The sequence below is a fragment of the Sylvia atricapilla genome, chromosome 17, assembly GCF_009819655.1.
Source record: "Sylvia atricapilla isolate bSylAtr1 chromosome 17, bSylAtr1.pri, whole genome shotgun sequence".
Lineage (NCBI taxonomy): Eukaryota > Metazoa > Chordata > Aves > Passeriformes > Sylviidae > Sylvia > Sylvia atricapilla.
Window position 1 is genome coordinate 3,937,440 of NC_089156.1, and position 13,372 is coordinate 3,950,811.

The 13,372-nt window shown below is 48.8% G+C and overlaps 1 protein-coding gene across 1 annotated transcript in view; it reads right to left on the reverse strand.

The window, feature by feature from the left end:
• The window catches only part of SRRM4 (serine/arginine repetitive matrix 4), a 42,064-nt gene that overhangs the window by 2,407 nt on the left and 26,285 nt on the right, over positions 1-13,372 (reverse strand). The window contains exons 7-11 of the mRNA XM_066331347.1: positions 12,384-12,476; positions 11,238-11,400; positions 2,631-2,968; positions 863-1,075; positions 493-603 (exon numbers count right to left, since the gene is read on the reverse strand). Coding sequence (XP_066187444.1) covers positions 493-603; positions 863-1,075; positions 2,631-2,968; positions 11,238-11,400; positions 12,384-12,476 — 918 coding nt within the window. The remainder of the gene's footprint in view (positions 1-492; positions 604-862; positions 1,076-2,630; positions 2,969-11,237; positions 11,401-12,383; positions 12,477-13,372) is intronic.

A 13,372-nucleotide genomic window follows, 5' to 3' on the forward strand; every position in this document is an offset into this window, starting at 1 on the left:
GGATTGTCAAAGCCTGCAAAAATCGACCCCGGGAATGTACGATTTTGAGGTTGCAAAATGTTCACAGCAGCACAGGTGCTACCAGGAAAACCTGCCAAAGGCATCTCTAGGGTTGAACTGTGAGACTGTTTTCTATGGTGTATGGAGGCAGTAGAGGTGCCTGGACTGTGTTTCTCTCTGCAGGGCTGTGAGGGTACCTGGTATCTGCCCTCACAGCTGGGGCACTTCCCCGGGCCTGACAACTCTTGGTCAGAGCTGTGACTCTAAAAAGGAGAGTGTCTTTCCCTGCTGCAATCAGATCCCTCTCTGCCAGGGGCTGCAGCCCTGCTGCAGGGGCTGCTGGCTGTGCAGGCAGACCCAGCTGGAGCCTTGGGCTCTGCTACCACTCACAGCAGCAGGTACACACCATGACACTGGTGGAGGCAGGGGGAGAGTGTGAGGCAGCAGGTACCACACGAGTGGACAGGAAATACCACGAGTGTACAGCTGTACCTGCTACGGCTGTAGCGGGAGTAACTGGGGCTCCGGCGAGGCCTTGAACTCCTACTCCCAGGACTTTTTTTGCAGGATTTGGAGGAATAGCTGGGGGAACGTGAGGAAGACCTGGAGATAGGAAAAAAACATAAGGGAATTAAAGATGCTGGAGGGTCAGGCTGTACCAGTCTACTCCAAATCATGAGGGGGAAGAGATGTCCCATTCTCCAGGGTCTCAGCCCAGCTCTGCATGGCCAGTTCACCCCAAGCCTTGTGGATCCCTAGGCATCCCCCAAACTCTTACACCTCCCCCTGCAAGGAGCCTGCCAGCTGGCAAGAGCTAGCCACTGCCCAGGGTCACTGAGACAGCCGTTGCAGCTGGCCTTACCTCTTTCCCGAGGAGCAGGACCTGCTTCGGGAGTACCTGGGAGAGGCCTTGCGGTGCGAGGAGCGGGAGCGGCTGGAGCCGGGGGAGGATCTGCCCGTGCTGGTGCAGGACTCGCTGCGGGAGCCAGGCCTGAGCGGGGAGCTGTGGGCTGGGGAGGGGAGGAAGCTTCGCTTCTTCTCCTCTGAGGAACCGAGACATGAGGATAGGCACGCTCTGTGAACACATATTTGGACACTTTTTGAAGCTGTGGCTGAACTGGGACTGGTCCCTGGCTGAGGTGAGCACCATGCTCCAGCAAATAAATATTCCCATCCTTCCATTCCCTAACTGAAGATAAAAAAGACCTCTCAGCTCCCCAGGCTGCTGTTGCAGAAGACCCCCACGTGTATGGGTCAGAGTCCAAGAGCTCACCCTCCGGGCTCTGCCAGGGAGAAGAGGTGTGGAAGAGCTCTTGGGTGGCCCAAGCAGCAGCTTATCTGCCCCATGCCCAAAACACCAGAGGTGTCTGGTTGGCAGGGCATGGTCAGACCAGTGAGCTGTGCTGGTCCTGGGCAGGGAGTGAAGGAAAAGGTGCTGGAGTAGGGGAAAGGCAGAGCATAGCAGGGCAAGGGCTGTGCTCCAGCCTGGCTGTGGAGCAGCATGAGAGGGCACTGAGCAGGCATATCCTGTTGCCTTTGGACAGCACTGCGTGAATTCCTCCTCTTCCAGAAGTGCTCTGGGAATGAACTGGGGTCAGAGCCCAGCAGCCAGGCAGCCTCCCAGCAGCCAGGGCCAGCTGCAATCCCAGCTCCACCCATGTGAAGGCAGAGTTATCCCACTGGAATCATCATGTGAAAAGTACAGACAAACCATTTTACTCTCTGACTGAAAAATGATGCTTGTTCTTACTAAAACCCATTACCCTGGCTTCCTCCTGTCACATTCAGTGTTCCAAACCATGTCCTGGCTCTAACTTTCAGCCTCTAGGACCCAAGGGCCTGAGCTGGAAGAGCTCCCTATAACTACTGCCTGAGCACAGCACTGGTACCAGCCACCACACTTCAGTGCCTTCTTTCCCAGCATCCCCTGGCAAATCCAGGAATGGGATGTGGTGACGGAGGCTGGCAGCTACTCCCCTCTCCTGAAGATGACCTGTGGCACTGGTTGGATGCCCTGTGGCCCCAGTGCAGGGCTGCTGCTGTGTTATCCTGCAGCCAGCCAAGTAGTTGCCCCTCCTTGTGCTCCACAGTGGCAGGAGATGCTGTCTTGTCACCCTGGAGCTGTGCTGGACGAGCTGGTTCATTGGACAGGTGAAAGAACAGCCCATAATGATCTTAGTGGAAACAAGCCCCATTTCCCTTTCCCACAGTAGGCAGAGAAGGAGAAATAGCATGATAACCCCCAGATGTTCCTTTCACATTGTGCCCAGAAGGGCCAGAGATTTTGTTTGACATGGCCATGCCCAGGTGAGCAGGGATGTGCTGTGAAAGCGGCCTCACCCAGGCCCAGACCCTGCATGAGCCACAGCAATGCCAAAGCACTGACACAAAGCAATGTCCAGGGATGCGATGGCTGGGTTTTATCTTTTCCCTCAGGCTACACTACTGGTCCTTGCTGGGGTCTGGACTCCAGACTGGCAAGACTGTGGGTCTGGTTGTTACCTGCCTGCCTCCAGAGCACAGAAAGCTCCCTGCCAGCTCACCACAGCAACTGGGGAGCGGGCAGGAGACACAGAGCAACAATGTACCACGTATTGGGTTGCCTGCAGCAGCTACTGGTAATCACTGACCTTCGGTCTTGTCCCTGGGCATCTGGAGACAGATTTTCCAAAGCTGTTCCCTTGGTCTGGGAAAAGCAACTGGTGAAGGAATTTCCTGAATCAGAGCTGTTATCGCTGTTGGCCAGTTTGGGCTTCCCGGACGAGAAGGCATGGCCAAAGCCATCATGGACTAGACTTCTTTTCTCCTGGCTGTCCTTTGACCTGGATGAGCTCGTTTGAGTGGAGGGAGGGGAGGAAGTATCGTTTCCTGAGTCATATTCATGATACTCTCCATTCTGGCTGGCTAGGTTGCCAGGCGGGCTGTCTGTTTTGGTAAAGAGGTCAGCAGAAGACCCTGACTGAGAGATCTGAAAGCAAAAAAGCCATTTGGCATTGTTTGAATGGTTTTTTGGGGGTTTGTTTTTGGTTTTACTTTGCTTTTTTTTTTTCTTTTTTTTTTCAAATAAACCCAGAAATTTTACCATCATGATGCACTGAAACAAAAGGAAAGGAAAGAAAAGAAACAAAGTAAGAAAGAAAGAAAAAAAAAGAAGGGAGAAGAAAACAAAAGCACATATCCCTAAAAGAAATCCACAGTAAGAAGAAACTTATTTTCCCCCTGCTATAATAATGGGAAGACTTAGAGATCATGCAAAGAGTATCAGCATGCGGTTCATATTAAACAAAAGAGTTCAACAAAGTAAGCGGGCAACCAAAGAATTAAAATAAATAACTAACTAAATTTAAAAATGTAACAGAGGACAAAGCCCTTATTTAACCTTAAAGAGGGAAGGAAAAAAGAAAAAAAAGGGGGTATATACATATAAAAAAGCTACATAATCCTTGCAAAGAAACCAAAAAATAAAACAAAAACTTAGATGAGTAAATTTTTTAAGCTTCCTTAATAAACTGGCTGAACCAATGTTACTAAAATAAGCAACAAAAAATTAAATCAAATCAAATTAAGGGCTTCTGCACAAAGCAAAAACTGGCAAATAAACAAGCTTATCAATGAAATAAAAAAAAAAAAGAAAAAGAAAAAAGCGTAAAAAAAAAAAAGAAAAAAGTGGGTGAGGGGAAAAAGAAAAATCCCTTTGGAAATAAAAGGTATACAGATACTTCTTTGTGTGCTTTTTACCCCCTGAAGAAGATATAGCTAATGCGCTCAAGTGACCTCTAATAAATTCCCTGGTGTCTTGCGGATAGCATCCACTTACCCATCAAGAACTCCTCCTTTAGTAGGTAAGGTGTAAGAAAAAAGGAAGAGCGGGCAACATAAGTCCATCATTAGAGTCTCAAATTACATGAAAAAAACATAATCCCTTCTCTTCAATCCACACTGCCAACTGTTTGCTGCCTCATCTATGCAAATGTCACGACTGCTTTTTGTCTGCTCGCTTGTTTCCCTTATTATTCATTTTTGTTTCCTTCTGCTTTAAATTAGCCTGTCCAGCCCGTTCCTGGAGGCTGATGGCTTGTGCTGAAAGCTGCAGCTTGCACTGAATCCCCCTGGGTTGTATGGAAATGACAAAGGGAACTCGAGTGAGGGAAGAAGCAAAAGACTAGAGGAGGAAAAGTATCCTTGCACTATGAGACCTGTGGGGAAGGGGATGGCAGCCCTGCTCCTGCCAGCCTCTGCAAGGGGGCCAGCCACACCCTGCCTGGGTTGCTGAACACTACAGGGCAAGCAAAGACTTCAAACTCACATGGACTGACCTGGGCAGGGCTATTCTCTGAGACCAAGGGAATTTGCATAATTTCAGTATTTTATAGTTCAGTTTTAACTGCACTGGCATTTACCTGAGCCAGCTCAGGAACGTGGCAGCACTGGGAGTGAGGCTGTGTTTGTGCTAACATCTGCCCTTGCAATGGAGTGAGAATTAGGGCCCAATGCACACGTCTGCACTCTCATGTGGCCTCCTCCTCTTTCACTCAGAGTCTCTGCTCTCCTCAAACCCACCTATGAGGTTTGGTGCAGGGTTCTTAGAGTGTGGACACACAGGTTTGGCTCCCCCCACTCAGGACAGTCCTCCAAACGTTCCCAGCAAGCCGTGCTCCCTCAAACACGTGCACATGCCCTCATGCCACGCTCTGGGGCACACAATGCTCCCATCTATGCCATGCTCTCCACACTGGGGACCTGGGCTATGCCCTCACCAGTCTGGGGCCTTCTGAGCCAAAAAAACCACATTGCAATGTTGGTGCTATCTCAGGCAGCAGAGGAGACCTGGATCAGCGGTCACACAGCAGGCACAGGGCCAGTCCCCTTGGAAAGTTTAGCTCTGGACTGGATGGCTTTTTCCTCCTGAGAGGGGCTGCAGACTCAGCCTGTGTCATGTTTCACATGGATTGCCTTCATCCTATCAGATGGTGCCTCCATATCCAAGCTCCTGCCTGTGGCACTCAATCTGTGTCCCCAGGGAGAGCTGCTCCCGACCCAGTTCAAGGTGCTAAGTGGGACAGGGACAGCTGACTCGGACACAGGTGCTGAACCAGCAGTGACTGAAACCAGAGCAGAGCTGCCAACACCCACAGCAGCTCTCAGCACAGTCTGCAGAAGGATGACTGCTCACAAGACTCTGGTGCTCTGAAAACACCTGGAGCTGGAGGATCTCCAAGTACTTTCTGTGTTTCCAGGGAGAGGAGAAGCATTACTGCTTCAGGGATAAGGGACTGGTTCATCCATAATGGAGTGCCCCATCTCCACCCCACACACACTTCTAACTGATGCTCAGTCCCAGCTCAGAGGAATCAGAAGCCCTAGCAGCAAACATGGGAAATGAAGTGATCCTTCTTCATTAGCCAACTTGCACCCTCATTGCAGAAGCCCTGGACAGCACAGGAACGTCTCCCAAATGTTCCCAACAAGGAATGAGTGGACAGACACATTGCAAGTCCTCATTTCAGTTCCTCTGGAACTGCTCCTTGCTTCCTCTCAGCTCTAGCAATTCTCTACCAGTCCTTGCTTACTGCACAGAAACTGGAATGTCACAGGAGCCTAAGGGAGCCAAATAGCCAGCTCTGCTTTTCACCAGTCCTTTCTGAACCCTGATGCCACATCCAGAGCCCCAAGAGATCTGACCTCTGTGCTGTAGACCACCGCACTCTCCCCAGCCACATTCCAGAAGATACAAGATTGCATTTTCAAATATGTTACCAGATATTTTTCTTAAAAGACAGGTTTTGGTTTGCATTCAAGCTGAATCCTAACCTAGAGACAACCAACTTTTCACTGCCTTTCACTCACAGGCATAAAACCACCATGTGAGGTACTCCCTGGCTAGGGATAGGATGAGCCTGGAGTGGGCACAGGGCTGCTCCAAGGGACACTGACCCAAGCATCACACACAGAAATACCTTCCTTCTGTTCCTTCCCAGTTCAAATTGAAAAGCTGTTATTTCTGCCAAGAGATACAGCAGTTTCTTGGCATTTCTATACCAGCTTTTCAGACTGACTCTGGGACCTGGCATCCTTGCTTCTGCTCTGCCTTGGCTGACATCTACGTTCAAAGCAGCAACTGTTGTCAGCACATCACAAAATCTGTCAAATGACCGGGAGGATCAACAAGCTCCTTTGTAGTTCAACATCTGTGGCAGAAACACTCTGGGAAGAGGCAGTGTGGGTATCAGTGAAATGTGGAGCTGACAGTCTGGGTGAGGGCTGGAGGGTCTGGATGGGGCAAGGGAGGTGCCAGGGGGGACACAGCAGCTTCTCAGCCCCACCACCGAGGCACCAGGCTGTAGCCAGTAGCTTCCTGCAGGCTCTGGGGGAGGTTCTGCCCTGCAGCAAGAGCCAGGACAAGTCTCAGGGGATCAGCTTGCCTGCCTGCTCAAACCAATTCCCCATATTCCCCACTGGATGACCTTGGCTTTGCTCGTGGTCCCATTTTACTGTTTCTGAAAGTCAAGCCAGCCACCCAGGATGGAAAGAGAGTACCACATCTAAAAACACTGCACAGAGCTCAATTGAATCACACCATTCTGTGTGATTCTGAATTCTAATGGCTTTTTACTTTTCTAGGGTGGCTTAAAAGAGCCTGCTCTTTCACAAATCTAATTCTCTCTATGTGAACATTTGGATTTTCCCCCACACACAACCCCTAATAAGTAATTAAATAATCTCAGTGAACTTTGCTTCATCCAGCTTTCAGCAGGGAACATACTACTGCCCTCAAGGGAACCTAGGATATGTATTTATTGGATTTTTTGTTTCAAATCATTATTTAATCAAGATGAGGGGGGGAGCAGAAATGAGGCCCTCACCCATATTCCAGACTGTAATTCCAAGTGCAATCCCAGACTAAGAGGCAGTGCAGTCTAATAGGTTACAAAAATACAATCACTGCTCCTCTTCCAATTAAACCGAACAGCTCCATTTACTGTGCCACAAACAGCCGCGGGCCGAGAGATGACAATCGTTGTCTCAGCCGTACGGGGACAGCAGCGTGGCACAGCCTCACTCGGAGCCGCAGGATTTCTTCCCCGGGTCTTTTTTTCTCTTGTTTGCAACTCACTTCAAAGCGGAGTTAATTTCCCTTTCAGAGGGGCATAACGTCTGCCTTTCTCTCTTTTTCTAGGCACTGTGCTAATGAAAGGAGCGAAACACTTGTGTCGGTGACCCCGGCCAGCCCCGCTCTCGGCGAGGGCCCGGCTGACATCTGCCAGAGCCACCGGCACGGGGACAGCACCTGCCGGGGCTGCTGGGGATGGGGCTCTGCGCCTGGCCCGGGGCTCCTCCACCTGCCAGAGCTCGGGGGAAACGGCCTCACCTCTGCTGAGAACCTACCTCCGCTGAAAAGCCAACTTCTCATTGAGTACAACACCCAGGAGTTCTGTAGCAATTCAGTATAACCCCTGTTTGCAGTTATGAGTCCCTGACTCGAGGAACACGGAGTGGGAAAATTCCCCCTTTGTTGGCTGGATGGGGAGTTCAGGGTGAGGATTTTTGTACCACAAGGGCTAAGCTGAGTCCCAGAGCAGGGAGGCAATGACACAGCTGTCCCTGCAAACGCTGAGCTTGGGTTATTTGGAGCTGGATGGCGACACTGCTGAGCAGCCTGGCTCACCAATACATTGCTGGGGTAAACTCCAGAGAATGCCAAGCAAAGATTTGTTTCTTTTCAAGGATCTTTTTAGCCTGCTGTGGTGCACCACCTCATCTTGAGCCAGACTGGCACTGCTTTTAGCAAGGGTTTGTCTTCCATCACCTCTTTTTGGTAGCTGGTGCATGGCCCAGCCCTTCAATGGATACAGGCACTGATCCTTTCCCCCCAGCTGCTGCTCCCAGCACTGAGCTGTGGATTTGTCAGATAATAACCAGGGGTACCTCAGTCCCCCAGCTGTGAGGGGAAAACAGGAAAAGAAAAAAGAGAACAACTTCCATATTTATAGAACGTTTTGCCTTTCTGCTCTTGAAGGGCTCTGTTTGCTGTCAAAACCATGCTGCCTAGCACTCAAAAGACCCCTTTTTCCTATGTAAGCCAAAACCCAGGCTAGAAAACAGCAGCAGCAAGCCAATGTGCAGGTCTGCCATAAGGTTTCCTCAGCCTTGCAGCACACTCTGTCCCAGTCCCTGCACAGCATTTCCCCATTCTACCCTCCTGCAGACACGAGCACAAAGACAAACAGCATCATTTGGGCCAGCTGTACCCCACTGAGCTTCACTGGAAATCTGGCTCAAGCCTGTGATAATTTGTGGCATCACAAATGAGTTACAGTGAAAGTAAAGGAGCTGGCAAGGAAAGTGTATGCACGGTGCAGTTATCTTCATCAGCAACAACAAAGGCAATTAGATCTGTGCCCTGCAGGTATTTATATTGCACTGCTAGAGGAAAGCACGGTGGCACAGTCATCCATCTGTGTCGGTGTGGAATAAAGTGCCTGCAGCTGGGCAGGGGTATTCTGTACAGAAATAAATGCTGCACATTACCCACAGCTTCTCTGTGCCTGCTGAGGCACAGGCCCACAATCCTGCTCTCCATGGGTGCCCATTGCTGCTGCATGGGATTAAAGGAGGAGAAGCTTGGAAATTCACTGCCAAAAAGAAAAGTAGCAGGGAACTTTGAGGTGTTTCTGCATGTGTACAGGCATGTGTAGGTGCATGAGCTTTGGCATAAAGAGGGAAGGAAGCAGCAAGGTAGATGCATAGGCAGGGCATTGTTTTGTGTGCTTTACCTCCCAGCAGTTCCAGGCAGACCTAGTTAGAAATTGTGGCTGTTTCATTACAAAGGAATGAAGACAAATAGGGTGGAGAGGATAGCAGAATTCACCACAAAGCACTTCAAAATTTCAGAAGCAAAACAATGTAGAATAAAAACATCTTGGAAAGCAAAACCCTTGTTTTGGAAGTGCTATAGCATTCTCTCATCTTTCCCTGTATGTCTGTGTATTTTTCCCTATTCCTCCTTGGGCAGTTCCTTTCCTTTTGAGATATGACAGTGTACCTCCCCAGGTAAGGTTGGTTTGCTTTGGAAGCCCAGGCCAGATGGAAGGATAGGGAGTGTAACATACAACTCTCACAGAGGACTGAAATATGGCATTTTTGAATCCTAATTCTGATTTTTTTCACAAAATCTTTTATTCTGCAAGAGCACATTTTCATTTCAGGCTGCTCTCAAAGTCTGACAGAATGAAGCTTATTCATATAGCAACCATTTAACTCATGAAAAGGAAAGGCATCAAAGGGTTGTGTATAGTCATTAATAAATGAGACTAAAGGTTCCCATTCCACTTTTCCCTTGCCAGTTTTGAGTACATGATATTTAATGACCTTATTCAGCAAAATTTCAGGGGCAGCTCTTAACCAGTGGCTTCAATTTGAACAAGTGCTTAAATGTGCTCTTGAATGGTGTCCCAAGAGAATGTACTTCTTTTGGGGACAGGAGGACAGTAGTGGCTTTCATCAGTCATTATGCCTTTTAGTCGTTAAAATATTTGCCTAAGTTATTAACCCTACTAGAAAGAACACAGGAGTATCCTGATGACTTTTACTTTGCATCCATCTCCTGCATCCAGAATTATCAAGCTCTTGTCTTCCCTTCCCTGCAGCTTTTCCATTTGCTTCACTCATTTACCTCGAGTGAAGCAAATGGAAAAGTGAGAGCAGGATGCTTGAGTTTAGCTCATTTTAAAGCTTTTAAAATTTTAAATTAGAGTTTACTCTTTCTCAGGAAACAGAACAGCTGGCAGTTGGCCTCACAGGACTTAGGGAGCCTGGCTTCCGAGAGAGGAAACCTAGCACTAATTAAAAACTAGGCTTAGGCTCAAAAGCATTTATGAAAAATACACTGCTTGAACTAAACAGCACCCTGGTGACATGATGCAGTCTTTGGCTGGTTGGTTTTTTATGGGGGGGAGGAGCTCTGAACTCAGCAACACCCCCAGTTCATGACAATGAGCTTCATACCTTGTTTTTCTTCCTTTGCGTGTGCGTGCACACATCAGCGTGTGGTGTGAGGTTCTGCTCTCCACGCTGCCTTATAAGGCTTTTCAAGCACTGACTCACATGGCCCCACACGCTCTATAAGGAGAGCAAATATGCATATCTATAATGTTGAGAGACAGCTTGTGCCTGTCTGTACCCACGTACAATCCCTGGGTATTTTGATCAGCACGCTGTCTGTGTGGGTGAGTGGGTAGAGTCTCTTGTCTTGCTGGCACCATCTCTCTCCTATCTGATGTAGCTCCTGCGTGTGGCTGAGCTATTTCCAACTGATGACTGAGCCTAAAGGAGAAAACAACTTTGGGGCTTGGAGGACTCTGTACTCAGAACACCTCTAGCATTACACATCCACACATGTGACTATCAGATCCTGTGCTACCTCCAGTCCTACGTAGCAATTTCTCTCTCCAGAGTGCCTATCTGATACCAACACCACAGTCAGGGCATCACACCTCTGCTTTACTGCTGCCAGGAACAAAGGGGAAACATGTCACAGAAAGGAAGACTGGTATCAATCTCTATCTAATATTTCTCTCCATCCCTTGTTCCCTCAATTCATGTATTATATCATCTCATTCTGTGTATATGGAAAAACATCCCAAGGCACTGAGCCTGGTTTTACCCTCTGATGCACATGCTGCTCCCATTAGCATCAATGAGGGCTGCTCATAAGTTCCAAATTTGGCCCCTGGGCTTGTCAGTCCAGAGCAACAGTGATCCTAGAAGGATCCTGATAGTCAGAAAACATCCCATGCCAATCACCAGCTCATTAAATGTAAATGTTCCTTTTGTATATGTTTGATACAGTTTTTTAGCCTGAAGAACTAAACTTTTGGATGTAAAGACCAATGAATGAAGTTCACGGAGCAGCTGAGCAATGACTGCATAACAAACTCTTCCCTTTAAAATACCGTTTCTGGAGGCCACTTTTTTTTTTTGTTAAATGTCCTCAATTCATTATTCATAGGCTAAAGGTTTTGCAAGTTTTCCCCCTCTCCAGCCCCACCCTTGGTGTGAAAGTGCTGAAGGAAGGAATGACTCTATATACATTGGAAAACAGCACCATGAATTAATAATACGGTTTAACCAAGTTCGTCTAACATCACTATAATTGAGTTATAAAAATTTCATATCAAAGTTCTTGCCCAGATTCCTCTGGCTAGTTCAAGCAAAGAAGCACAGTGTGTAATACTTACTACTTCCTTAGAAGACAGGAAGCTGTAGAGTGGGAGGGTTTGGCTGGCTTTTTGACTGGCCTGAACCTCTGCAGAGGAGCTTCTCTTTGCCGTGATCTTTGAATGGTGCCAGGAGTGTCTTCGCCGTGTTTTACGCCCTTCCTCTCGAGACCTGGCTCTGTGCCTCCAGGAGACAAGAACAGCCAAAATGTTATTCCTTAGGATTGGAGCAGGGCGCTTTCCCAGCTCCACACCAGCCCTTGGCAGATCTGTGCTAAGACTCTGGGTATGGGAGAATGTTCTTCCACATGACTGCTCTGTGGAGTCATGAAGGAGAGAAAAGGGATGTTTTGCCTTTCTACTTTAAAAGAAAAATAATAATTTTGCATCCAGGCTTTGGACCTTAACCTCAAATTTCAGCTCTAATGCATGATTTCATTGTGGCTCTAGGCAAACCATGACCTTTGTGCACCCTAGAATGTTCCTATGGTGATACACCTCCAAGAGAAAACACACTCTGCTCTTGCATGAGCACCCCTCCAATTACTGATTGCATTCCTCCCCCCACTGATCCTCAGCTTTTCATAAGAAAATTCCCAGTACTTAGGAGGAGTAAAGTAGGAGAGTGGGGGTGGGCTGTTCAAGTGCTTTCAGAGAACATGAAGCATGAACTCATTTTGTGTATAAATCACTTGCTATTGCAGCAATGCTGGGTCTAGCACCAGCATCCACTTAGCCGGCCCCAGGACGCATCTGTCATCCAGAGGAGAGATTTTAATCAGGTCAAAGACAACAACTATAGATTGCCATGGGCAAATATATTTCCATTGCTAAGACCATGTTTAAGGGTTTCCTGGGACATCAGCAGTACAGAGCCCTTGGGCTGGGGAAGGGACACTAGACTGGAATCAGCTGTCATGGGCTGATCATCAGCCATGGAGATTAGAAATGACTGTCAGACCAAAAAGCTACAGCCACTGCTTCTTGAGGCAAAACCCTTCCATGGCTGAGATCACAAACTGCTCAGCCCCCAGTGTGTGACTTTGCTGCTACCAGAATGGGACGTGGCTGTGCACAGAGAGCCTGTGGGTCACACAGGCTGTGGCAGCCACATCCTTGAGCCCAGCTGGAAGTGCTGAGGACGCTGCTTGGGAGCAACGCTGTTACCTGCTCCGGCAGCTGGGGGAGTGGGAGTCGGAGCTCTCTGAGCGAGAGTGGCAGCGTCGATGCCGATGGGATTTCCGGGTGCGCCCACGAGAGCTTTAAGAAGCAGAAAGGAAAACCAGCATTAGGTTAGCAAGTGCGGGGGTTGCAAGAGCCAGCAGCTGAAGGCTGAGGTCGATAATGTTCAAATCAGAAGGGAGGTATGCCTTTTAAACCGAAGAGATTGGTGTATGAAACATGGCACAGAACATCAAGGCACAAGAAATTCTCCGTCCCTTCATCGCTGCAGTGACATCTTCCTGAGATCTCTGCTAGCATTTTACACACAAGCTTTAGGCTGGCTCTGTAGCATGCTGGGGGAAGACTTGTGGACAAGCATATGGGAGCGCAGCAGCCAGAACAAATCATTTAAAGACTTTAAAGACCCATGAGCCTGCCTTTCATCCTGCAGCCTATACCCTATAACAGCCAGGCAACAGCCTCAACATCTTCCTGTTGCTGAGCCTTGGGGGAAGCATCATCTCTCTGGGCAACCATCACAAACCTTCAGCCCTCTCCCCTGGTGCTGGCTCCTTGTTAAAGAGCAGGTACAGAAGGACAGAAGTGACAGAGTACACTCAGTAGCAGCCAGCCTTCCCCGCCCTCTGCAGGCGGGAGCATTTAGCCAGTCCTGTGGGTAGCTCTCGTGGTTGCTGCACAAAGTACAGCTTCCCTAAGCACAGCCTCCCTTGTGTATGGTTCTTGCTTGAGAGACAGGACCATTTCCCTGGCTTCTGACAGGTGCCCAGTCGCTGCTGCTGTCTTTTCTGCCAGGGCCTGAGGACAGGTCTCAGCAAACCGTGTGTAGGGGACAGAGGGCCAGTGCCCTGCTGCAGTTCCCTTTGCACCACCAGGCTGTTTCTCAGCCCTGTTTGGATTACCTGGCCCTGTTACTTTAGGGCTATAGCTGTCCATGCCAGCAGCTGAAGTCCGGGGTGCAGAGAGCAGGGTGA